We start from the raw sequence: 21,997 nt of genomic DNA, 5'->3' as shown, positions 1-21,997 counted from the left end.
TTTCCCCCTTTCTAGCATTTCTTCGCTCACACGTTGACCCTCAATCGGTCTGCACAATGTGATACTATCCGTGGACTGGCCAAAACGTAACGTAACCCACGGTTAAACGGCCCACACGGTTAGGCGGCCCATCCTACTATCCCATATAAAAGATGCTTTTTTAAATCCATTATATCTCAGCGAATACTGTATTTGAGTGGTTCTAATATTATAAATAGATTATATATATAAGAATATATATTCTATACATTTTTCAGATTTTTAAAATCTTTTATTTATATCAATAGATCTTATTTTTATATAATACATATAAAATACAGGTATTGTATTATGATAATCTATTATATATATTTATAAGATTTTTAGGATATAGCTAAGGATTCTTTATACTAATTCAAATCTTAATATCAAAATTCATGTCTCTTCGACTTTTGATGGTTGAGATATCTTATATTCAAAAAGGATCTTTTATATAGTATTACCAGCTGGGCCGCCTAACCGTGTGGGCCGTTTAACCGTGGGTTACGTTAGTAAAAGCTCTGACTAAGTGCGGTGGTAGTTCGTGGTATTGATGGACACGTGGACATGCATAACCCCCGGACTATCTACAGGGTCATCGGGAGTCCCGGGATTCGACGAAAGTCTGAAATTCGTAGGAGGTTTCATTCACGAATTCAATTATTATCTACTGCTTAAGTTCGTATTTTTTTTTCCATATGTACCCACACTACGCGGTGACCTTCTTCCAGCTCTCCCTAGCCTTCAATCCCTCCCACCACTTCTGCACATGCGGGAACTTGCTCACCACATCCGTGAATCCAAACTGTTCAATGAAGACGCCGTACGGCAAGTGAGCCAAATCCGCCAGTGTAAGCTGCTGCCCGGCTAGGTAGGGCTGCTTCGACAAGACCCGCTCGTAACCTTCAAGGGTGAGCTCCATTTGGGAGAAGAGGGATTGCACGCGGGCTTCGTCGGTCTGGCCGTGACCCTTGCGGGCTTTGAAGACCTTTTCGTAGGCGATTTGGGAAACGAGGGGGTCGAAGTAGGATTGTTCGATGGAGAGGGCCTATCCCATTAGTTTTGGTACGGAGATTGTGTAGCTTTTTTTAGGGAAAGGTAGAAGTACCTGCTGATAATAGGCAAAGGCCTTCAGATCCGACTCAGGAGGAGCCAAGTCAGTGCCCTGACCGCGGTACTTGGTAGCGATGTATTGAGCGATGGCGCGACTTTCTGTTCATAGAAGGGAGTATTGTTAGGGTATGTCCGAAATTGATTTCTCGCAACACCAACCGTAGATCTGGATGCCAGTCTCGGTATCTTGTAGCACGGGCACCTTGCCAAACGGCTGAAGATCGTTCAGATAAGAGGAGGTCTTCTGCTCGCCCTTGGCCAGGTCAACGGGGACGATTTCCACGTCCAGCCCTTTCTCGGCCAGGGCGGTGCGCACACGACGCGTGCAGGTGGAGTGGACGAAGCCGTACAGCTTGAGAGTCATAGTGCGGGAATGAGGTTAGACGTCCTAAGTGAGATACAAGTCGAAAGGAAGGGAGACAAAGCGATGGTGGTGAATGCGACCGAGGGGAAGGAGGGGTGAGTCGGAGATATCTATCTACTGCACGATTGGGGATAGTTGCATCGAGATGCAAGTCTGGCACGTCATCTCGGGTGCCCCACCACAGCGGAATCGTTCCGGCATATAAACAAAAGTCTCTTCAGGTGCTTACAAAAGACCGACTGATTACATTACACAATTTTCAACCGAGACAACTACTGACTGATGGTTAAGATGGGGACCGACGGGGTCGGAAGGTGGCCCACAAGGCCGGCACCGACATGGCGAAGTTATCCAGTTCTTTGCCATCAAAGGCCCGCTGCTCCTCATCGGCCAGCTGGATGTGGTATTCTCCCACCAGCATTGCCAAAGCCATCCGCATCTCCATCCACGCAATACTCTTGCCCACGCAGTCATACGAGCCTATGCGGAGATAGGTCTTAGTCGGGCAAACCAGGGAGTGTCTGGGTGAACAGACTCACCTCGTGAAAACGGAATGAATGGCATATTGGCCGGGTTCTCGATCGACGCCCATCGCTCAGGTCGAAATTGGTCGGCATCCTCCCAATAGCGCCCATCGCGCTGAATGGCAAAAGTCGGCACTGACACCACCACATCGCCCGGCAGGTGGAGATCCTCGTCCACCTTCAGTCCCTGCGGCGGGGTGACGCGTACCAGACCATCTAGCACCGATGGCTTCAACCGCAGTGTCTCATTGATCACCGCAGTTAGATACGGGAGATCCTTCACATTTTCGTATGACAAGCCCTCTATTCCCTCGGGCAATCTCTCATCGATCTCTCGCTGGAGCTGGGCCTGCGCGCCCGGATGTGTGGCGAGGTAGTAGACCGCATTGATCAGCGCAGATGCCGTCGTGTCGCTACAAGATCCGATCATGTTTCGTCAGCCTGTTTCTTCTACTTGTCTGGTCTCTGTCAAGGGCGAGAAATCTTCAGGGCCAACCTTACCTGCCAGCCGCGATGATGAACCAGGCATCGTCCTTGATTGCTTGGTCCGTGGGTGGCGCGCCAGGATCACCATTCTCCTGGGCTTGAATTAGCCAGCTAATGATGTCTTTGGGCTCGCTCCCCTTCGTCATGGCCTAAAGATAAATCAGCAAAACAAGTCACCAACAATATATACAGAAGTGCATTGGGAAAAAAGAAAATAAAAAAAAAATACCGCTCGCTTCGCATCGAACAATTTATGACAGTGGTGCCGGAACGGGTTGAGAATTGCGGACAGACCGGGAATCCCCAGCATCAGTGGTGGAAACCATGGCATAGTCCCGGCCACCGCAATGTATCGCTGGCCCTCGTCGATGACCTGCAGTTCGGGGATCTTCTTCCCGGTCTTCAGCATCCCCAGTTCCGCACCCAGGACGATGTGTCCCATGACATCGAAGGTATAACAGTTGATCCAGTTAGTCACGTCCATGGGCTGCCCTTGGTGCTCGCGGATCTTCTCTATCAGGATCCTGCTCTGTTCCTGTAGGGCATTGTGATAGTGGTTGATACCTGGCGCCATTCACATCTGTTAGTGGTCCGATGGGCAGGCACGATCGGAAGAAGTCTGTTTCAATTCTCACCTTTAGCTGCTTGATCCCACTGCCGGCGTCGCTTACTGTGCACTCTGAGGTCCCGAATAGTAAACAGCGGCTTCTTGTCGTTCTCATTCGTGACCTGGTCGTACCAAGGTCCCTTGATACATCGGCTTGGGGGTCCATAGATGGCGCGGATGGCCGAGGCGCGGCAGACGGAAACCTCTCGGGGTCCTGTTGCGCCCGTCAGTGGAGAAGGATTGAGGCAAGGTTGAAGGGGGTTTTACGATACCAATGCGGACGACATCACCATACTGCTGGTGCAAACGCTGAACAGTATAGTGCATCTGTGCATCCTTGACGGTATGGTAGGCGGCATAGTGACGCGAGACACGGGCTGCGATCGGGCCCGGCACGTTGCGCAGTCGGTGGAAGAAGAGCCGGTACACGACGATATTCCCAAACAGGCCCGTGAGCAGCGCTACATCTAGCCAGAGTACTCGAAGGACGATTTCAGATGTGCTTGAGGTGGTGCCTAACCAGGCTGGCGCCCACGAAATGAGGGTAATGTTGGCAAGAGCGAAGAGACTCAACAACTTCAGTAGGTGTTTTTCGACTTCGCCCGAGCGAGTGACGAAGGCCAGCAGCACCCCGGCCACGGTACCAAAGGCACCCAGCTGGGTCCATGGTGTCTCCATGATGTGGTGATGTTGCCTCGGATATAGTAATGTTGTTACCTTGGCTTGAAGAAGATAATCGGCCAAGCAATACAACCGGAGCTTTCTTTATAGGAGTAGGCGGGCTCCAGGCGAGAAGGCGAGAGTCCTCCACAGAGCCCCAACGATTGGCAAGGGTCAGAAGGACAGACTAAATGAACGTCAGAGCATGCGTTTTCTACTCTCTGATTATAATATTCTATCACTGAAACTATGGACGCGAGGCTGAGCCTACTGCATACCTTCTGCTTAAGGCAGGCATTTAGCGACCCACTCAGCCATCGTCGCTCGACGAAATGGATGATACTTATTACTACCAGGCGAGCCCACCAATGGGCGGCAACTAGTAGAGACGCGATCATCACAGCTAAAATAGTCGGTCGGGTGTTTCTTTGTCTGTAAATTGTCCATCACTGACACTAAAATAGCCTCCATGGCGTGGCACCCCTGATATTCGCTGTATGTGTCAAGATGTGAACACTCCATCATGCCCAGCCACGACGTCGTTGTAAACAGTTGATAACTAATTGATGGCTCTAAACTAATTGGAACAACAGAGTTTGGGGGCAACCAAGGAACATCCCTTCCCCGCCCCCAACTCTTCTCCACCTCGCCTGACACCGACGATCTCAACGAAGCATCGAACAACGCACCACTACCCCATACAGCCCAGCTGCTATAGAGCATGTAGCTAGTCCCGACAGAATGCTCGTCGCCGTTCTTCCCGCATCACCCAAATCCGCCCAGGAGACCATCCGGGCTCTTCTGGAAGCAGACCAGTTGACTGCCCCAGTTCACGTGCGCGCCATCTACCGTGACGTCGCCAAAGCCCCCGCTGAGTTCGTTTCGCATGGTAGCTTCCACGCGGTCGCAGGTGATCTCAGTAATGCAGCCAGCCTAGACCTTGGAAACGCTGACACCGTCTTTGCCATCACACCGCCGCGTTATGATGGCTCCGATATGATGGAGTGGGCCCGCCAGGCCTCGGAAAATACCCGCGTAGCGATCCAGAAGGCTGGGACGGTCAAACGCCTGGTGCTCCTCTCCAGCATGGGCGCCGAACAGCCAGAGGGAACAGTGCGTCCTGCCTCTAACCCTCGGTTACGCGATTATAGGTACTAGAGTCTGATTAACTCGCATAGGGAGAAATCATGACGAACCACATTGCGGAAGAGATTCTCAAGGATGTCGTACCCGAGGTCGTCTTCATGCGATGTGCCTACTTTATGGAGAATTGGGCTCCGGCCATGGAGACTGTCCAGGCCAAACAACCACACCTGTTCTCGGTCATCACGCCCCTGGACTATGAGATTCCAATGGTGAGAGATCCCTATTGACGCTATGAATTGAATAACTATAGGATTAGTGGCTGAACCATTCACGCTGCAAGGTCTCCGTCGCCGATATCGGAAAGGCATGCGCCACCTATATAATGGCCATGGATAACCCCAAAAACCCGTATGTCGTGGAGGTTCACGGTCCACGCGAGTACACGGCGAAGGACGTGCAGGAAGCATTTCAGGACGTGGCCGGACATGCAGTCGAACTCCGACCCATCGAAAAAGCAGATTTGCCCGCATTTTTCGGTCGATTTCTACCTGAAGCGTCGGTCGGTCCTTTTGTAGAGATGACCCGGAGTTTCTTGCCCGGAGGGGTTATTGCTAAAGAGTCTGGTAATTCTCCATCCCCGGACCGCATGTATCGCGGGCGGACGGAGCTGGTGGATGCTATTCGGCGATTGTTCAGAAAGCGGTAGGCTTCTTCGGAAGATAAATGGTTGTATTTCAATACCAGTAATGTGTCGTGTCTATCATCTGGTGCTTCATGGATTCAATAATGTTTATTCCCTGCACTACGATGGACGCGCTGACCAATGCCAAACCTCTCCTATATAGTATTGTGCATCATCCCAATCTTTTCCCTTTTCTTGATATTCAAATCTCAGACCAAGGCAGATCGAACAGCCTCTCAATCTTGGTCTGAGGATAAGGACAAGTAAATTCTAGATAATATGAGCCAGAAAAACAGAAAGAAAAGTAAAATGGACAATCGTAGTACTGGCTAATTCGCGTTGGGTATCTAGACTCATTACAGTTTACACTCACTAAACATCTTCCTCCTTGCTTGTTCGGCCTGCTCCTGTACATCCAGGTCCCAGAGCCACCGCAGTCGTTGCTGGAATGTCTCCCGTAGCTTATCCTCCTTATCCCCGACACCGTCTAGGCACAAGCAGAGTAGATAGGCATTTTCCTTACTCGTCGTGACCACATGCTGACTTCGCGGTCGACGGACTTGATCGTATGCTCTGAAGGCATTCACGACGTCATCCACGCTATTGACTCGCGGGTCGCTCAGAAGCTCTGCCAGGACGTGAGCATCCTCGATGGCCTGACCGGCACCTGCCCCTTGGTGTGGCGTGGAGGCATGAGCCGCGTCACCCAGTATGGCCACGCGAGATTTAGTGTACGTAGATAAATGGGGATGCTCGAAGATGGCCCATTGAGAAGGGTCGGGCATGCGCTGATGGTAGTCAGCATACGCTCGGTCTGAGAAAAACATACATCCGACGTACCTCAACAAGAGCCTGCACGTATTTTCCCATACCCTGAGCATCTCGTCGCATGTCTTCTCTACTGGCGGGTCGAACCCACGCGTCATGATCCCAGCTTTCACTCAGGATATAGAGGCCAAAGTTTACCTTTTTGGCGCGCATGATGGGGTACGAGATTGCATAGGCGCCTTTGCCGAGATACATGGTGGATACTCGGGCGCGTTGGTCGCCAACCGCCGCCACCATCTCGTCCATGTCGAAGACGGCCCGGTAGCCATACATGCCACTATATCGAGGTTGTTTCACAGCGGACTCCTCGGGCAGCATTGATTCCTTGACCTTAGACTTGATCCCATCGCATCCTACCACCACATCTGCCATGGCAGTTGTGCCATCTTCGAACTGTAGGCGGACCCCGTCTGCCGTTTCCGCCAATTGGTTCAGCCGTTTGCCAAAGTGAACAATATCCGGAGGGACCAGAGCTACCAGGGCGGCAAGGAAGTCGGCACGTCGCAGCGTCGTCTGTCCCGAAGGCAAGGCCTTCAAGTCCATAAACGTTTCGCCCTCGTGGTCGCCGGTGGCCCAGACGAGTTCAAACCAGGTCTGTTTGTATCGCTCATAGCCCGGGCTGTCTGCGTGCGTTGTGACGAGAGCGTCGTAGATGGCTCGAATCTCCGGGTCGATGAGGGGCATCGCCCGGTGAGCTGCTGGACCGATGGACAGCCCCAGCCCAATTTCCGCAAAGGCAGCGGCAGCCTCATAGATCTGGACAGGAACCTGACGTCGTAGCAGTCCGACGGCGAGAACGAGGCCACCGATGCCTCCACCGATGATGGTGACGGTAAACGGTCGGGGTGGGCCCATGATGGGCAGCAAGTTTGGTTCGGGCGGGGATGAAAATTAGTGCCCTCAATTGACCCTCGGCTCGCACTCCCCACTTTGTTTCTGTCTGTCTCGTTCTAAGTATGGCTCCTTCCACTTCTAGGTCCTTATTTAGGTCCAGTCCTGGCCGGGATAGATAGGAACCTCGGATGACTGGGGTGATGGGAGAGTTAGGGGGGAATTCAAGGGCGGATTAGAAATAGATGGTTCACTATGCGGCGGCGACAGGGAATTGAGCCGCGGTGCCCCTGAGATGACAGCCACCAATAATTTGGATCACCACGAACAAAGCGTCCAGGAAGCGAATGTGGCAGGGATGTTCCATCTGGAGGGATTGTGAGTGGCGTGATCCCATGTCCAAGGATTCAAGCCAATTCTCACCAAGAGCAGACTAAGCAATTAGCGGCCTGGTTAGATTGAGGGGAAATCGACGTGTCGCGGTCATCCCCGATCAGCCAGCCCTTGCCGGCGGATTCGAAGATGCGTGATTTTTTACGACGATGCAATTGATTGGAGAATTGCCAGTAGCCAATTGGAATTAGAGTCTGACAGCCGTTGATCGAAAGTAGTAGGAGACATAGACAGCCAGTCCTCTCGTGCCTGGCAGATTGTCAATCCATTGTGTCGGCCGGTTTCCCCGCGATATCTCCGGGCCCGTGCCTGCATCTCTTCCCGTGTTCAGTTCAATTTGACTCCAGTTCAATCCAGTTCAGCTCCCCCACATATCTCAGTCTCGATGCTCAACCCTCCGTCCTAATCCTTTCATGGAATCCCCTCTACCAATTGGGGTCACCATCTATGTGCTGCAATCCATCCAGGCAACAGGGCATCGCAAACTGAGGACCTTCCCGTTTTCCATCTCAACTGCTCCCAAAATTCCACATCAAGTCATGACCAAGACAGCACACAACAGGTCGTGTGAGTGGATCCCAGCGTGGAGCATGAATAGATGAATCACTGTGCCAGCTGGAATGCTTCCCGCCCTCCTCCGTCGCTATTGGCACACCTCTAATCCACCCTAAACAAGGCATCAAGAGATCTCGGGCGAGTCCGGCTGCACCCACGGACCAGGTTCATGCGCATAACTTTCATTCGACCTCGGTCTGGATGGATGGAGATCCACGATCTCTTGCCCTTCCGGGCATAGCCAGACCGATTAGGTTGACTTAGCTGGCTATCCCCTGATGGCCTTACGCACGCCTGCCAGGGTCAGAGATTTTCGTTATTCCAGTCTGTCCCGGGGTACAAAGTCCTTCGCTGGAGCCTACCCCCGGTACTCGTTGGTGCCTCCACAGAATACGAATGACTGCGCTGGTCTGTTTCTTCTTCTCCTCAGCGGTGCTGCTCGGTCAGATGCATCATGCTGCTCTGGATACGGGCGGTTGACGACAATGCCTCCAAGGCATCCGTCATCGTTATCCCGACTATTGTGACCACAGTCATTGCCGTCGTCCTGACTCTGCTGCGATTGTACGTGCGAAAGTTCGTCATGAGGACTCTGTCCTGGGATGACTGGTTCAACCTCCTCGCAACGGTAAGGGCTGCGCTTGCAGGACTGTTCAACGTTTCTCACTGATACCCATGACTCAGTTGACCACTCTGGTTGCCATGGCCTTGATTCTCGCTGCAGTTCCGTATGGTCTAGGGCGTCATTACGACACCCTTGATGTCGACCGTGCTGTATACTGCACCAAGCTCTTGCGGATGTGCCTCTTCCCGCTACTGTTCTCAACCATCTTCCTGAAGATCTCCATCAGTCTTCTCTTGATGAGGCTGTTGTATGTCTTAGACCTGAGGGCAACTTGATGGCACAAAAGCTGACACTGCGTATAGTCTTACAACCAAGGTGTGGAAGATATTCTTCTGGTGCTTCATTGCCTTCAATACGGTCACGAGCCTCCTGGATGCCGCCATCGTCCTCCCTCAGTGTGATCCGGCGGCCCGAACATGGGACAAAAGAGTGGATGGGACCTGTTGGCCAAAGTCTGCAATTAATGGGGCAGCCATTGCGCAAGGGAGTAAGGATAACCTCTGACATTTCTTGGGATCGCCTGCTAAGACACCAGCGTAGCAATTGCCGCAGGAACAGACATTGTGCTATCCATCCTACCGATCGTGTTTCTATGGAAGGTTAAGATCCCGATCAAAGTGAAGGCAGCCATTTGTGGACTCATGGCCCTGGGATTTGCGTGAGTCTATTCTATACTTAGGTTAGTGGTATGCTAACTATGACATAACAGGAGCGCGGGTTTTGCACTTGCGCGAACACAGTACGTTTCCACTTTGACCGAGTCATCGGACCCTACGTGTACGTGAACATATGTCGACTCAGCTCTAGCCATAACACTTCTAACATACTACCAGGGGACTACATAAATCTCTACATGTGTGCTTTGTGAGTCAGTTCCTTGACAAATACGCATGCACAATGCTAACAACCCCACAGCCTGGAATCATCCATTGGAGTCATCGCTGCTGCTGCACCCTCCGTTAGACCCCTCCTTCGTCCTGGATTCTGGAACAAGGAATATTCCCGATCGAGATCCCGCTCGTTTCCATTGCACACATTGACCGCCAAGAAGAGCGCACGACCGGTGTGGGGAGATACTCTTTTCGATACTAGGTTCGATGTGGAAGACGGCCCGATCAATTCGAGAGACAGCGATTCCAAGCTGTGGCCACAGTTGAGCATGGCTATCGTGAAACGAACGTCGATAGAGGTAGTGACCAACTCTATGACGCATAGCGAGGTGAAGGCCATGGGAAGGCGAAGTGCTTAGAATATCCGGACCGATAAAGCATGGTTGGATGCAAAAGTTCCCCACGTATAATTTTGTGCTACTGAATAGAGCTAGAGAGCCTAATGCCACTTTGATTACCCGGCTATTTCAAAACCCCTGCAGATTCTGGCCCTCCTATTCCCTTCTACCAGGTGCCAGTCAATTAGCATTAGACGGAAATGTGTTGTCCAGCTTTATAAGTATCCATCCAATCTCGTCCAGAGGTATGTGTCAGATCTGTACACCTTGCGATTGCAAATCTTTTTCTTCTATGGTAATGTGCTGGTGCTACTATAGCCCATTCCTTGATAAATTTCATAATGCGGCGCTATTTCTCACAAAAGCACACCCGGTTATCAGATGCTGGTTATCTGATTAGATTACTCTCGGTACCGGACATGTGCCTGCAGCGGAGATTCACAACCGATGGCATCTTCCAAGAGCAAGAGTGGACTCCTCGCTTGGTTGTGATCATCATGGCCTGGTATCTAGTAGGACAAATTTTCATCGCCATCGAATGACACCGGAGCAAGGAGGTTGAACTGGGTCTCACAGTGGAGATGTCGGACATCGGAGACAGGAAAGTTGATCTGTTCCGACGGGGACTGCAGATCTTATCTCTCCAGGGTTCTGAGCGCCAAATACGCCTGTACCGTTCACATCATGTCTGTCGGATTCCCCCTAGTCTGCCTATGGGGTTCCTGCTTGATGGAGACATGGCAGAAGGGGATGAACATGAATGTTCAACGATGTGCCTGAATCTCGATGTCTCTAATCCCCTGTTGCAGGACCCAGGATATCCGCATGACACAACCAACAAATTCTTCAATGTCGTTCCTATACTATGAACAGTCACGAAAACAAGGGTCGTTTGTCCGAGCGCCCCGTCATCTGGGCAGTGGGGTCTCAGCCCTGAACTTCCGCGCCAATGGATGCGCGCACAATGCTATTTCATCTTATCTGCTGCAGACAATGGTCGGACAACGGACATCGGAGAGAAAGAAGTCTTCGGCCGCGTCATGATTCATGCGTCAAATCATTAGACTCTTGGCAGGTGGATGTACAGCACTTATTTGATACTTCGAGTGTCCGCCAACATCCGGCCGTCTGTATGCCCAACGAATCTGTATGCTTGGATTTCAGCAGAAGTATAGCAAAGTAATCCGCGGGATGATCTAATATACTATATGCTCCGATTAGACCCAAGCAGTCTGCTACCAGGAGGAGACTACCAGGCAGAAAGTATGTGGCTGCATTTATCCCAGTCCGCACAGGACTCGCTATATTATGAAGCAGAAGTATTGTGCATGGATTCCATCTGTCCCACACTAGCATGACTATCTCAATATCCGCCGGGTACATGATTTAGCCGGTATCACTCCCCCGTCCCTGTAGCAAAGGCCCGCGCAAGAGGAGTCTCCAAAACAGGGCTCCACGCTTAGCATCGTTCAGCAAATTCTGCATCAGACGCGGGGCAAGTGCGCTTCTTCTCTCAGACCGGGATGCATAAATACCACCGTCTTCTCGCTCGTCAGTGCCCTGCTCAGGCGTCGCTCTGTCAAGAACAGTTCAAGACTCAGGGTATCCGGGCAGTCTTCCGCAACGATGCGCTGCTCCCTCATTTCTTTTCTAGGCCTGGCGGCCGTCCCAGCCCTTGGAGGCTGTCCCTTCGCTCACACTGCGAACATGGACATGGATGACATGGTTAAAGCACGCGCTCACATGCCCCGAGGGCTGGTTGCCTCTAAGAGCAGCTCCTCAACTGTCCCTACCTCCTCTAGCACCCCTTCTGTCGGGCAGAAAGGCGTGTTTATGATGAACCGCATTGCTCCTGGCACCTCCGAACTCTACATTGCCAACACTGATGGCAGTAATGAACGCCCACTTCTCTCCAACCCCGTCTACGAGTACCACGCCTCCTTCTCCCCGGATGGAGAATGGATCACATTCACCAGCGAGCGCAATGGTGACGGTATCTACCGCGTACGGACCAACGGCTCCGATCTCCAGGAATTGGTTGCCACGCCTGCAGTGGAAGACTCCGTTGTTATCTCTCCCAATGGCCGTCTGGCAGCCTACGTCTCCACCGCCAACAACATGAAGGCAAACATCTGGATCCTTGATCTGCAGACCGGCGCGCAGTGGAACCTCACTAACACGCCCACCACTGCCCCCAATTCCTCCCTCATGGAGAGCTATCTCCGTCCTGCCTGGTCTCCCGATGGCGAATGGATCGCCTTCTCTTCGGACCGCAACACCCAATGGGACGGACACGGCGTACCGACCTTCCTCGGCCGTACGGGCTGGGAGACGACGCAAGAACTCTCTCTCTACGCCATCCGTCCCAATGGCTCTGACTTCCGTCAGATCATCTCCAAGCCACACTACTCTCTTGGATCTCCGAAATGGTCAGCAGACGGTAAACGCATCGTCTACTATGAAATGACCCGGGAAGACACCTACAATGCCCATCGTCCAGAAACCATAACCACAGCCAACTCCACCATCATGTCCGTAGACTTCGAGACAGGCACCGATGTGCGCGTGGAAGTCGCCGGCTCCGGTGTCAAGCAATTCCCCCAGTACCTGGACAAGAACGGCACCATCGCCTACACCCTCAAAGGAGGTACCAGCGAGGGCTTCTACACGACCGCGGGACTCTACGTCAACACGACCTCGGCGACCCTCCGGTCCCCGGCGTGGTCCCCCGACGGCAAGCAAGTAGTCTACGAAAAGACCACCTGGAGCATCCGCGCGGGGTACAAGCAGCTCTACAGCTGGGACAATGACTGGGACTACCGCTTCACGGACGTCTTCCCTCAGATCTCGCACCAGGAACGCATCGCCATCACACAGAAGCAGCTGGGCAATTCGTCCATCGTGACGTTAAACACAACCGGAGGCGACTTGCAACTCGTCTACGACCCCAGCACGGCAGACTTTGTCAGCGATGACGAAACCACAGGATTGAGCGCTTACCAGCCCAGCTGGTCACCCTGCGGCGAGTGGCTCGTCTTCGGCGTCGGATTCTGGTTCGAGACGAGAGAAGCCTCGGGCGGATGGATCGTGCGGGCCACCGCCAACGGCAGCTACTCCGAGGTTCTCGTGAACAGCAGCTACTCCATCACCGAGGATGGAGCCCTGAACAGCGGGTTCCCGAGCTTCTCGCCGGACGGCAAGAAGGTGGTGTATCGGGTTTGGGGAGCCGACACTGCCACCTACGGCAACGCCAGCGAGATCGGGCTGCGAGTGCTGGACCTCGAGACGCGAAAGACAACCGTCCTGACTACAGAATGGGATAATCTGCCCCAGTTCTCTCCCGATGGGGAGCTCATCCTATTCACACGCAAAACCAGCACGTACAACTATGATGTGTGTACTATCCGGCCGGATGGGACAGATCTACGCGTGTTGACGAGCAGCGGTGCTAATGATGCGCATGCGGTGTGGTCGCAGGATGGACAGATCATGTGGTCTACCGGCATGTACGGTTTCCGGTTCGAGTGTGCGCTGTATGATGATACCTTCCAGCCGTATGGGCAGATTATGATTATGGATGCGGATGGGGGGAATAAGAAGTTGATGACCAACTCGATGTGGGAGGATTCGATGCCATTGTTCTTGCCGAGGGAGGTACTTTGATTGGTGGCGGGAAGATGCTCTGATTTTTAGAGGATATGTGACGTTTGATGTATGATAGGAATTACACAAGTAGTTGTGATCATAACGCGTTGGAGAGGATGAAATAAACCCGTTGTTCGACTTGATCTTGGCGACCCGGTGTGCGATTGTTGGACGAGCAGGATATACTGCTTAATTCAAGCAAATTTGCTACTCCGGTTCAATACGGAGGGGCAATTGATGATGGTGATATTCTGCACTTTCTACTCTACCTACTGCTTATCTATATACGTACGAGACTAGTATGCAACGAATATAGATCGTATTAACAGAACCTGTCAGAGAGAATGACCTCGAAGTCGACTCCATAGCATTTGATCTTTTAACAGCGAAAGATTCCAGACTAACTATTCATATATAGTACTCCTACAAGTCCTCACGATGACAGCCGTAATCGCAATCACTACATTCATCTTCCGCCGCACAACATACCGCATAATCCCACACATCATCACCAAGGCATTTGGAATCACACTATCATCTCGTCAATATAACCAAACCTGTCTCGTACATAGATATAATCATGAAAAGCTCACACTGCCATCATCACCGTTCCAACATTCGCTGGAGCAACAATCCTGGCTCGCTTTCAGATCCACACTATCTCCAGACCAACACTTACAACCCTGTACGACGGCAAGGCTATAGATCACCTCAGTACATGGTTCCATGAATGAATATGCGACAGTCAGGGAGCATACTTGGCCGCAAGAAGTGCGATGACAGTTACGATTTGCATGGTTGTTATGTCCCTCTTGAGAGGTGCAGACAATACTATGAATTAGGGGCAAAGGCAATAATATGATGTGTTAAGGAGGTCTGGTTCATATCCTGCTCAGTAGAATTGAGGGATGCCAGCATGTATTTATACCAGGCTCAGATCAAGCAATGACGAAAGTTGGGCAGTTAGAGTTACTGTTGGACCGACTTTACATCATTCGGATTATTTGCAGTCATTCAGTTTGTGACATTATTTGTAACCAATACAAACAATATCTAGGAAGTCCTGTAAGCGATTATAATAGTGTTAGTATATTAGGCGAATTTTGAATATTGTATCAACTTACAGTATACTAGATTGTGGCATTGATCGGCAATCTTAGGGAGACTTATTCATCACTCACAGCGTGCACGCACGAGTAGTCACTGTATCTATTACCGAGAGCATGCAAAACTGCGTGCGGAGGCAACTTCTATGATGCTTTCATGTTCTGAGTAAGCAGCCCATGACGTTGCAACTACTATCTCCCCAGCCCCCACAATGTTACATTCCCACGGGGGCATTTGCCCACACCGTGGGTATTGCAACCGATATGACACATCTGCTCCCATGCTTTTACTTCTGGCTGGAAAGTCTAAAATACTAAGCTTTGTTAACTTTATATAGTTAGTGTCATCGTCATTGATCCTCGGCGCAGTCTTCGCTCGGTATTCTTCCCATCACCTTTGTTACAATGCGACTGATTCCTAGTGCAAACTCGGTGTGAGGTGATAAGATGACGCCTCTTCTAACTATACCTGTGCCTTGAGCCTGTTGAGTAACTTTCAACGCCCTCTTTCTTAGGAGTAAATATTACTTGATATACTGGAGAAAAGAATGGATCCTGAGGGTGGATATGACATGGAATGTCAGGCCTGACATTCCGACTCTCACTGCACATTTTAGCTGGAGCAATGAAATAGTGGTATTATTACTGTAGATCAAAGCACAGGTATAAGAGGAGGGCAGCTACCAAGACCTCATAGTTTGGTTTTCCGTGACTTGGCTGCGCGGAATGAACTGGGAGACTTGATCACCCTGTGCCACTCCTCACTCAGCACCAAATGGTCCCGTTTGGCCATTTTCTGTCTCTTTTCCTTCCACTCCCGCTCAACGACTCGGTATTCGCGCATAACCTTATCTAACCAGCTGGCACAATGGCTGGCCGTCTCTCCGACCGCTTCAAAGGCGAAGAAGTGGCCTTGCTTGGGTAGAATGATCTCCTTGACCTTGTCTCTTCCCCCGCTTCCCCCAACCCCTTGACCACAGCTCTTGATCCCTTCCCGAAGATCATCGAGGTTCAAGTAACTCGCTTCTCCGAGCAAGAAGAGTGTTGACGGTCGCAGCGATGGCAGTTTGTTGAATGTGCTGGGCGGTTCGGGGCGGTACACCGGAAGGACAGCAACAGAAGGGTCCACGTCCGCATGGGTTGAGCGATCCAACTGTGCCTGGCCATCAGACGTTCGAGCATGGAACCTTTCCCTAATCTGACCCAGCACATCATGATACTTGGTCGTGGTCAGCGTGACCGGCGGGTTGGCAGCGTCTACATTGTCGCCCAAGTCGGGATGCAGGGCCGTGGGCAGATCCCGGAACCCATACTGTACCATTAATTCGAGACACCGAGGGTCCCACTTCTTAAAGACTTTCTTGTAAGCTGCTGCTGCTGCCGCCCGGTTTGGCCAGACGTCGTCACGCCACAGGGCGAAGTTGACAGGACCGGGCGGGTCCGCACCAAAGCCCATCTTGGGTGGTAGTCGTTGAATTACCGGATCGAAGAGAATAACCGAGGTTAGTAGACGGGGGTGCATCAGTGCCAAATTCGTACTGAAGGAAAGGTCAGTAATAATCCGGCGATGGGAGCGAGTGGACACGCACATGATGGTACCTCCGAAGCTGTGGCCCACTCCTACTAGCGGTCGCGGCATCTGATCGCGGAAATGATTGATCATTAGAAGCAAATCGCGGGGATGGTCCATCCATGAGCCTAGAAAACATTTTTAGCAAGAGATTTTCGAGGCTAGGAAGTAGTAGTAGGTCTGCAATCACTCACAGTCCATGCTGAGTTTATCTTCGTTGAGAACCCCACTCATGCCCATGTTGGCGACATCTGCTATCCAGATACCGCGGATGTGGAAGTTGGATTGAGCGGATCGTACGAGAAGCTCGTCCCATAATGGCTCGTAGAGCTCCTATGCCTGGTCATTTCACTTCCATCGATTGTTATTGAAAGGGGAGTGTTTACCTTGGGAAAGCCCACCGCGTGGGCTGCAATGATAGTGACAGCATCGGCTGGGACGGGATCGGGTAGATCGCGAGGCGTGTATTGCTTGATGTGGAGATGCAGCACATCCTCCTGGTCCACGGTACTGCCCGCATACTCCCGGACATAGCATGCGGAGATGATATGTTCGGTGACTCTGAACTTAGCGGTCGACATTATTTGTCCACAGTGGGTGCGAGTATTGTGGAGGGGAGGAATAAGCCGATGGTGATGAAGGCGGGGAACTGGAGCAGCAGCTAATATACGGTAGTAGTCTAGAACTAAGCTGTTAGCTGAGTGAGACGGCAAGTCTGGGTCGGGCGGCCCACTTCCCCACGGATCTCCAAGCTGGTCAGTTATCCAGTCCTTGGATTGAACGTTGGACTGGATTGAGGATCGAACGCTTGCGGAGAACAGCTAGGTACTTTTCAGCCTATTAAAGGCTGTGATCGATATTTGATTGGGGGAGTTAGCCAGCAGTGCATCATCCAGTCATTGAGGCTATGGTGGGAACCGGGACAGTTGGACTGTCACACAATCATCCCGATAAGGCTGGCATGATGGGATGGACCGACAGATCGGGGTATATTTTCCTTGCCGGCCAAAGTTGTGACGTGGGCAAGGTGAGATTGAATACATTCTGCGAGAGAGGCGAGAAAACACTGCCATCGGATGGAGAGTGTGCGGTTGAGATGTATTCGAATTTTGCACATCACCATAATGGAAAAAAGAAGGTGTCTGATAGTGAGACGGGTAAGACATATGCATGACAATGTCAGAAAGGCATTGTTGTGGTCTTCTTTCCATGTGTCATAAAAACAATGCAATTATCCTCCCGAGGGATCAACGAGCGGGGGGAAAAGAAAAAAGAAAAAGGATATGACAAGAGTGGGACTCGAACCCACGCCTCTTTCGAGACTGCAATACATCCAGCTGAGCTGGACAAGCGAATTCACTTGAGTGCAGCGCCTTAGACCACTCGGCCATCTTGCCTTGATTGGGATATTGGCCGCAAACTTGCGTTCATGTTGAAAGTTTCTTCTACTTATAGACACGATCTTGTGTTTTGCTTGTGACTACCTTCCAGTGACCGGAACGCGAGTATATCATTTACACGTTACTGCAGCTCTCTAAGCCTGCCGTTTACTCTAACTTTTCCCTTTCCGAACAGTCCGATCGGAGAATTGTGGGTGGTGATGAAGCTGATGAATTTGCTACTACGGACTGATCTATTATCTGCGGATATATTCGGCCTCACCTCGAACACAATGCTGACTGCCTTTCGGCTACCTTTCCGACCGTATCAAATGCTTCAAGTTGGTTGGCCCGTAAAGCAGTCACCAATGCGATGGCGTGCGTTGGCGGCACCATCGCCTCATATCCGCCACGCCCAGCCCGGTAACTAAGTACTAATTGGCGCCTCGGCAGAGGATTCAATTCATCCAAGATGCGGGGAACATCAGGGATGGCTGATCATCCCCTGCTTCCTGTTTCCATTTTCTTCGCTGCAACCTTCACCTCCCGTCATGAGCGCTGAAGGAAGGATTCGCAAACGCATCCCCAAGTCATGTAAACGCTGCCACCGGCGCAAGCAGCGATGCGTCGGCTATCCGACCTGTACCGGCTGCGAATCCGCCAAGCAGCCCTGTCTGCGATCCGAGTCCGTTCCATCCTGGCACCATGCCATGTCCAAGGGGGCTTTGGTGCATCGCATTGAAGTGCTTGAAGCACAGCTGGCTGCTGCACTGGAACAAATTCCTCCGGATTCGGATGCGCCACAGGAACAGATTTCGACGGGCGCAAAATCGCAACACCGTGACTCCCGAGCTGGTGTGGTCTCGATGATGGCAATGAGCCATGAAGGGAGTGAGAACCTGGCATATCTGGGTCCCTCATCGGGCATGTCTATTGCAGAAGATCTGGGCCGTCTAGTGCAGAACGCCGTCTGGCTTAGGTCCATCCCCATCAATGGCAGTCACCTTCAAGCTCTGCCTTGCGAGAGAACCGCAGCCAGCACCACATTACCAAGCGATGCTGTTGGGATACGACTTCTCAATGCATACTTCAAGGACATGCATACGCGTCTCCCGTTCCTGGATCGCTCAGAGCTGATGCAGCTGCATGCGACCGTGCAGAAGCCTCAGTCGGATGTGACGAGCGAGGCTGCACGGTTCAAATTATTCATGGTATATGCCATCGGTGCAGCTATCCTACAAATGACCGAGACCTACGACTCCACGCCACCAAGCGCCTTTGTAGCCACGGCACTACAGCTGGAACCTTCACTAGGCGAATCGCAATCCTATACGAATCTCGAAGCCCTCATGTTACTGGTCCTCTATCACATGCGAACATCTTCTGCCACGCGAGTGTGGTATCTTATCGGTCTAGCCATGCGCATCTGTATCGATCTAGGGTTGCACCGGGAATCCCAGTATCGAAGAATGCGACCGTACGAAGGGCAGGTGCGCCGGCGGTTGTTCTGGTCCGTCTACCTGGTTGAGCGATACGTGGCCTGGTCATTGGGACGGCCGTTCAGTGTTCCGGAAGACGAAATCGATGTCCATGCGCCGGCTGATCTGGATGATTCGTGTACCAGTGACCAGCTGATTGAAGAGGCACTACGGAATTCAGTGGCCCCGCGTGAGCCGGCGCCAGGAAGAAGTCTTCGGAGATTCATCGCCTTGACTCGGTTGCAGCGCATAATGTCGCAAATCCATACCCGGATTTACCGGACAGATAAGAGCACCGCAACACTGGTCCCAGAGACAACACCTCTGATGGCTGCGTTGGAGGAATTCGAAAGATCGCTGCCACCAATGGCACCAGACGAGGATGATTTTGTTCATATGCATTGGAACAACGCCATTCGGATGCTCATTCAGCGGTTCATAGGAGTCTTACCGCGCAGGGATCCTCTAATTGAGAAATGTTTGTATGCCTCGGGGCAGATGTGTCAGTGCTTCAAGCGACTGCGGCAGCGAGATTCGTCGGGATATTCTTTTCTCTTAGTCAACTCATTGTATATGGCTGGATTGACGATTTGGTGAGTTCCTCCACTTCCTGCTGTTGCAATAGAATTAGCCTGACGAGATAGTCTTTGCCTCTTCCGAGCCCCCCAGCTGTGGACAGTAGCCGTGTCGAATGATCTGCGAGCCTGTTCTTCTGCGCTGTTCGTCATGGCCGAGAGAAATTCTAGTCTGAAGAAGTATCGAGACGGCCTGGAGATGATCATCAACCGCGTGATGGAATACGTGAATGATGCAGCAAAGGCCGATTCCATGCCAAGTGAATCACAAACACAAGAGGATGCTATCCCCACACCACATTCCGAGAGTGTCAGCGCACAGACAGAACTAACTACTGGGGATTCTCAGCTATCGGCTGGGTGGTTTGACTTTCAGTATCCATTACCACCTATGGGAGGGCTCACCGGACACGATACATATGGACAGGGGTCTGCTACAGCAGATACACCTGAGTTCTGGCATACATTCAGCGACATGTTCCCGGAGATATGGTCAAACGACCTATTAAGCATGGATATGTCCGACGGACTGAACTGGTTTACTCCAGAATAGACCAAAACAGATACCCAATTCGACATCAAATTACCGTCAGCAACATAACTACAAATGAGCCGGAGACAACGTATCCTCAATCCCCAGATCCTCCCTCCTCGACTTACTCTCTGGATCAAAGTATGGCACCTCGCCCACGCCGACAGCGCGATTGCCACTTCTGGGCCCGAATCCTTCGTGGTCACCGGTGGCCGTATGGAACACGCTGCGATTATCCCAGATGGCTATTTTGTCAGTAGCTGCCTAATAGTAAGAGGCATCCAACGTACCGATATCATTAGGATCATTCCACTTGAACCGCACCTGTAGATCATGACCATAGGTGATCAGATCATGAAAGTACTGCAGCAAATTTGCACTCTCTCGACGATTCAATCCGTTAATCTTGGTCGGAAAGGCCCCTAATCTCATCAGCACACAACTTCACACATACCCACTGCAACATGAACATACCAATCGGAAAGATCGACTTCCACCCCGTAATCGGATTCGTCCTGACAACCTAAGTAGTAACCATCAGCCAACCCCACCCCCTTTCATCACAATCAGAATCAAACAAAGATGCATACCGGATGCACCGCCTCCAACTCATCCCCGACATTGACCGGCGCCCCTCTCTCCCCAGTATACACCTTCAAGCCCATCCTCTTAAACCCCGCCCCGACATGCGTGGCACTCAACCCCTCCAGAAACCCGCGATAGGGTTTACTAATGCGATCATAAACCTCATACCCGGAAGCCCACAACGTATCGCCTCCCGTCACAGGCAACTGAGTCAACCTGAGACTCGAGAAATCCGCCGGCGCCTTCTCAAACGCAATATCACTATGCCAGACGGCCGCCATACGGGTATAGTCCGAGCCCTGGTAGAGTTTCTTGCGGCCCTCGGAGTGGATCGTGCTGATTTGAGGATCCGGGTCGCCGAATTCGCGCGTTGGTGACGGGGTGGATGTGGAGACCGTGGGATTCGGGGCGGGTGGTTAGGCGGCCCATTTCCAGGATGAGGTGTTTTTGGAGGTCGTTGGTGAGGTTGTGCTGGGCGCGGAAGAAGACGACGCCGCGTTCGGCGACTGTTGGGTATTTGTGAGTATTATTGTTTGAGGGAGGGGGTAGTTGGGTTGGGGATAGGGATAGGATGTACCTAAGACGGCAAGGTCACGGATACGTTGTTCGGCATTCGGGGCATTGAGAATGTCGTCGACGATGTTGCAGCTGTCTTTGGGGAATTCGGTGCCGATGACGGGGGTGACGAGGATGGGGTTGAAGGCGTCGAGGGAGCCGGTGGAGTGGATGCGTGGGTGGGGCATTGTAGATATACTTTAGCAATCTCTGTGTATTGCAAATGATGTACAATAATTCAATTGATGTGGGTAGTATGTGGCAGATAATCGATATTTATGTTTTGATGGGTGCTGGTGTATAGATCGGCTTTCGGCGTTAAGGAGGGTGCTGGGATCTGGAGATATCGCCGATTGCGTTATGGGCGGGCGTGATGGTTTCACTGTCGTACAATAGTGTCATCGGGGTTTACTCTATCTTCATTAAATGCACAAGTTTGTTTAGATGGACAACGTTCGGGACGTGTTTGAAGGGTAAATGTGTGGTCGGGTGATGAATCAAGATAATACCATCAGGTTGTGCCGCATTTTGTCCCATCTTATACTCTAAGACGGCATTCATAATTTGATCAG

The 21,997-nt window shown here is 51.6% G+C and overlaps 8 protein-coding genes and 1 non-coding gene across 9 annotated transcripts; 4 read left to right on the top strand and 5 right to left on the bottom strand.

Annotated features, from left to right (window-relative positions):
* Positions 1–727: 727 nt before the first annotated feature.
* Positions 728–3,796, bottom strand: BDQ94DRAFT_180773 (cytochrome P450; the record flags this gene model as incomplete). The annotated part of the gene is made up of 9 exons (XM_026773720.1): positions 3,385–3,796; positions 3,141–3,326; positions 2,735–3,069; positions 2,521–2,654; positions 2,035–2,432; positions 1,830–1,975; positions 1,291–1,483; positions 1,127–1,230; positions 728–1,066 (listed from the first exon to the last, which is right to left on the bottom strand). Exons 1-9 carry the CDS (start codon positions 3,788–3,790, stop codon positions 728–730), a joined length of 2,241 nt encoding a protein of 746 aa, XP_026624099.1. The 5' UTR covers positions 3,791–3,796.
* Positions 3,797–4,360: 564 nt separating this feature from the next.
* On the top strand, positions 4,361–5,702 carry BDQ94DRAFT_147963 (uncharacterized protein). Its single transcript, XM_026767112.1, has 3 exons — positions 4,361–4,885; positions 4,951–5,127; positions 5,199–5,702. The coding sequence occupies exons 1-3, from the start codon at positions 4,514–4,516 to the stop codon at positions 5,562–5,564; spliced, it is 915 nt and encodes a 304-aa protein (XP_026624098.1). The 5' UTR covers positions 4,361–4,513; the 3' UTR covers positions 5,565–5,702.
* A 28-nt stretch (positions 5,703–5,730) lies between these two features.
* BDQ94DRAFT_64430 (putative salicylate hydroxylase) lies at positions 5,731–7,494 on the bottom strand. The gene is made up of 2 exons (XM_026776249.1): positions 6,381–7,494; positions 5,731–6,328 (listed from the first exon to the last, which is right to left on the bottom strand). Exons 1-2 carry the CDS (start codon positions 7,221–7,223, stop codon positions 5,897–5,899), a joined length of 1,275 nt encoding a protein of 424 aa, XP_026624097.1. The 5' UTR covers positions 7,224–7,494; the 3' UTR covers positions 5,731–5,896.
* Positions 7,495–8,477: 983 nt separating this feature from the next.
* BDQ94DRAFT_147959 (uncharacterized protein) lies at positions 8,478–10,171 on the top strand. The gene is made up of 7 exons (XM_026767111.1): positions 8,478–8,775; positions 8,832–9,019; positions 9,075–9,259; positions 9,313–9,430; positions 9,482–9,549; positions 9,606–9,636; positions 9,688–10,171. The coding sequence occupies exons 1-7, from the start codon at positions 8,602–8,604 to the stop codon at positions 10,019–10,021; spliced, it is 1,098 nt and encodes a 365-aa protein (XP_026624096.1). The 5' UTR covers positions 8,478–8,601; the 3' UTR covers positions 10,022–10,171.
* Positions 10,172–11,626: 1,455 nt separating this feature from the next.
* On the top strand, positions 11,627–13,663 carry BDQ94DRAFT_180772 (TolB family protein; the record flags this gene model as incomplete). The annotated part of the gene is made up of 1 exon (XM_026773719.1): positions 11,627–13,663. One exon carries the CDS (start codon positions 11,627–11,629, stop codon positions 13,661–13,663), a length of 2,037 nt encoding a protein of 678 aa, XP_026624095.1.
* A 1,704-nt stretch (positions 13,664–15,367) lies between these two features.
* Positions 15,368–16,965, bottom strand: BDQ94DRAFT_147955 (alpha/beta hydrolase). Its single transcript, XM_026767110.1, has 4 exons — positions 16,708–16,965; positions 16,516–16,654; positions 16,341–16,449; positions 15,368–16,289 (listed from the first exon to the last, which is right to left on the bottom strand). Exons 1-4 carry the CDS (start codon positions 16,900–16,902, stop codon positions 15,443–15,445), a joined length of 1,290 nt encoding a protein of 429 aa, XP_026624094.1. The 5' UTR covers positions 16,903–16,965; the 3' UTR covers positions 15,368–15,442.
* A 640-nt stretch (positions 16,966–17,605) lies between these two features.
* BDQ94DRAFT_t196 lies at positions 17,606–17,718 on the bottom strand. Its single transcript has one exon. It is a non-coding gene; the product is annotated as a tRNA-Leu (tRNA).
* A 533-nt stretch (positions 17,719–18,251) lies between these two features.
* Positions 18,252–20,526, top strand: BDQ94DRAFT_180770 (transcription factor domain-containing protein; the record flags this gene model as incomplete). Its single annotated transcript, XM_026773718.1, has 2 exons — positions 18,252–19,771; positions 19,823–20,526. 2 exons carry the CDS (start codon positions 18,252–18,254, stop codon positions 20,304–20,306), a joined length of 2,004 nt encoding a protein of 667 aa, XP_026624093.1. The 3' UTR covers positions 20,307–20,526.
* On the bottom strand, positions 19,794–21,677 carry BDQ94DRAFT_180768 (TauD/TfdA dioxygenase family protein). Its single transcript, XM_026773717.1, has 6 exons — positions 21,448–21,677; positions 21,249–21,376; positions 20,876–21,190; positions 20,760–20,808; positions 20,576–20,707; positions 19,794–20,530 (listed from the first exon to the last, which is right to left on the bottom strand). Exons 1-6 carry the CDS (start codon positions 21,611–21,613, stop codon positions 20,355–20,357), a joined length of 966 nt encoding a protein of 321 aa, XP_026624092.1. The 5' UTR covers positions 21,614–21,677; the 3' UTR covers positions 19,794–20,354.
* Between the last annotated feature and the right edge of the window lie 320 nt (positions 21,678–21,997).

This window comes from Aspergillus welwitschiae (genome assembly GCF_003344945.1).
Source record: "Aspergillus welwitschiae strain CBS 139.54b unplaced genomic scaffold BDQ94scaffold_26, whole genome shotgun sequence".
In the NCBI taxonomy this organism is placed as follows: Eukaryota; Fungi; Ascomycota; class Eurotiomycetes; order Eurotiales; family Aspergillaceae; genus Aspergillus; species Aspergillus welwitschiae.
The sequence above is the reverse complement of the archived record's forward strand: the minus strand, read 5'-3'. Positions and strand labels throughout refer to the sequence as shown.

Coding starts and splice junctions, on each gene's coding strand:
- BDQ94DRAFT_147963 (XM_026767112.1), top strand. CDS start 4,514: ATGCTCGTCGCCGTTCTTCCCGCATCACCCAAATCCGCCCAGGAGACC. Junction 4,886..4,950: donor CCGAACAGCCAGAGGGAACA/GTGCGTCCTGCC, acceptor TAACTCGCATAG/GGAGAAATCATGACGAACCA. Junction 5,128..5,198: donor TGGACTATGAGATTCCAATG/GTGAGAGATCCC, acceptor TCACGCTGCAAG/GTCTCCGTCGCCGATATCGG.
- BDQ94DRAFT_64430 (XM_026776249.1), bottom strand. CDS start 7,223: ATGGGCCCACCCCGACCGTTTACCGTCACCATCATCGGTGGAGGCATC. Junction 6,329..6,380: donor ACGTGCAGGCTCTTGTTGAG/GTACGTCGGATG, acceptor GACTACCATCAG/CGCATGCCCGACCCTTCTCA.
- BDQ94DRAFT_147959 (XM_026767111.1), top strand. CDS start 8,602: ATGCTGCTCTGGATACGGGCGGTTGACGACAATGCCTCCAAGGCATCC. Junction 8,776..8,831: donor GGTTCAACCTCCTCGCAACG/GTAAGGGCTGCG, acceptor CCCATGACTCAG/TTGACCACTCTGGTTGCCAT. Junction 9,550..9,605: donor CGAGTCATCGGACCCTACGT/GTACGTGAACAT, acceptor ACATACTACCAG/GGGACTACATAAATCTCTAC.
- BDQ94DRAFT_147955 (XM_026767110.1), bottom strand. CDS start 16,902: ATGTCGACCGCTAAGTTCAGAGTCACCGAACATATCATCTCCGCATGC. Junction 16,655..16,707: donor ACGCGGTGGGCTTTCCCAAG/GTAAACACTCCC, acceptor GACCAGGCATAG/GAGCTCTACGAGCCATTATG. Junction 16,290..16,340: donor AGCTTCGGAGGTACCATCAT/GTGCGTGTCCAC, acceptor CCTTTCCTTCAG/TACGAATTTGGCACTGATGC.
- BDQ94DRAFT_180768 (XM_026773717.1), bottom strand. CDS start 21,613: ATGCCCCACCCACGCATCCACTCCACCGGCTCCCTCGACGCCTTCAAC. Junction 20,809..20,875: donor AGTTGGAGGCGGTGCATCCG/GTATGCATCTTT, acceptor GTTACTACTTAG/GTTGTCAGGACGAATCCGAT. Junction 20,531..20,575: donor GAATGATCCTAATGATATCG/GTACGTTGGATG, acceptor CTGACAAAATAG/CCATCTGGGATAATCGCAGC.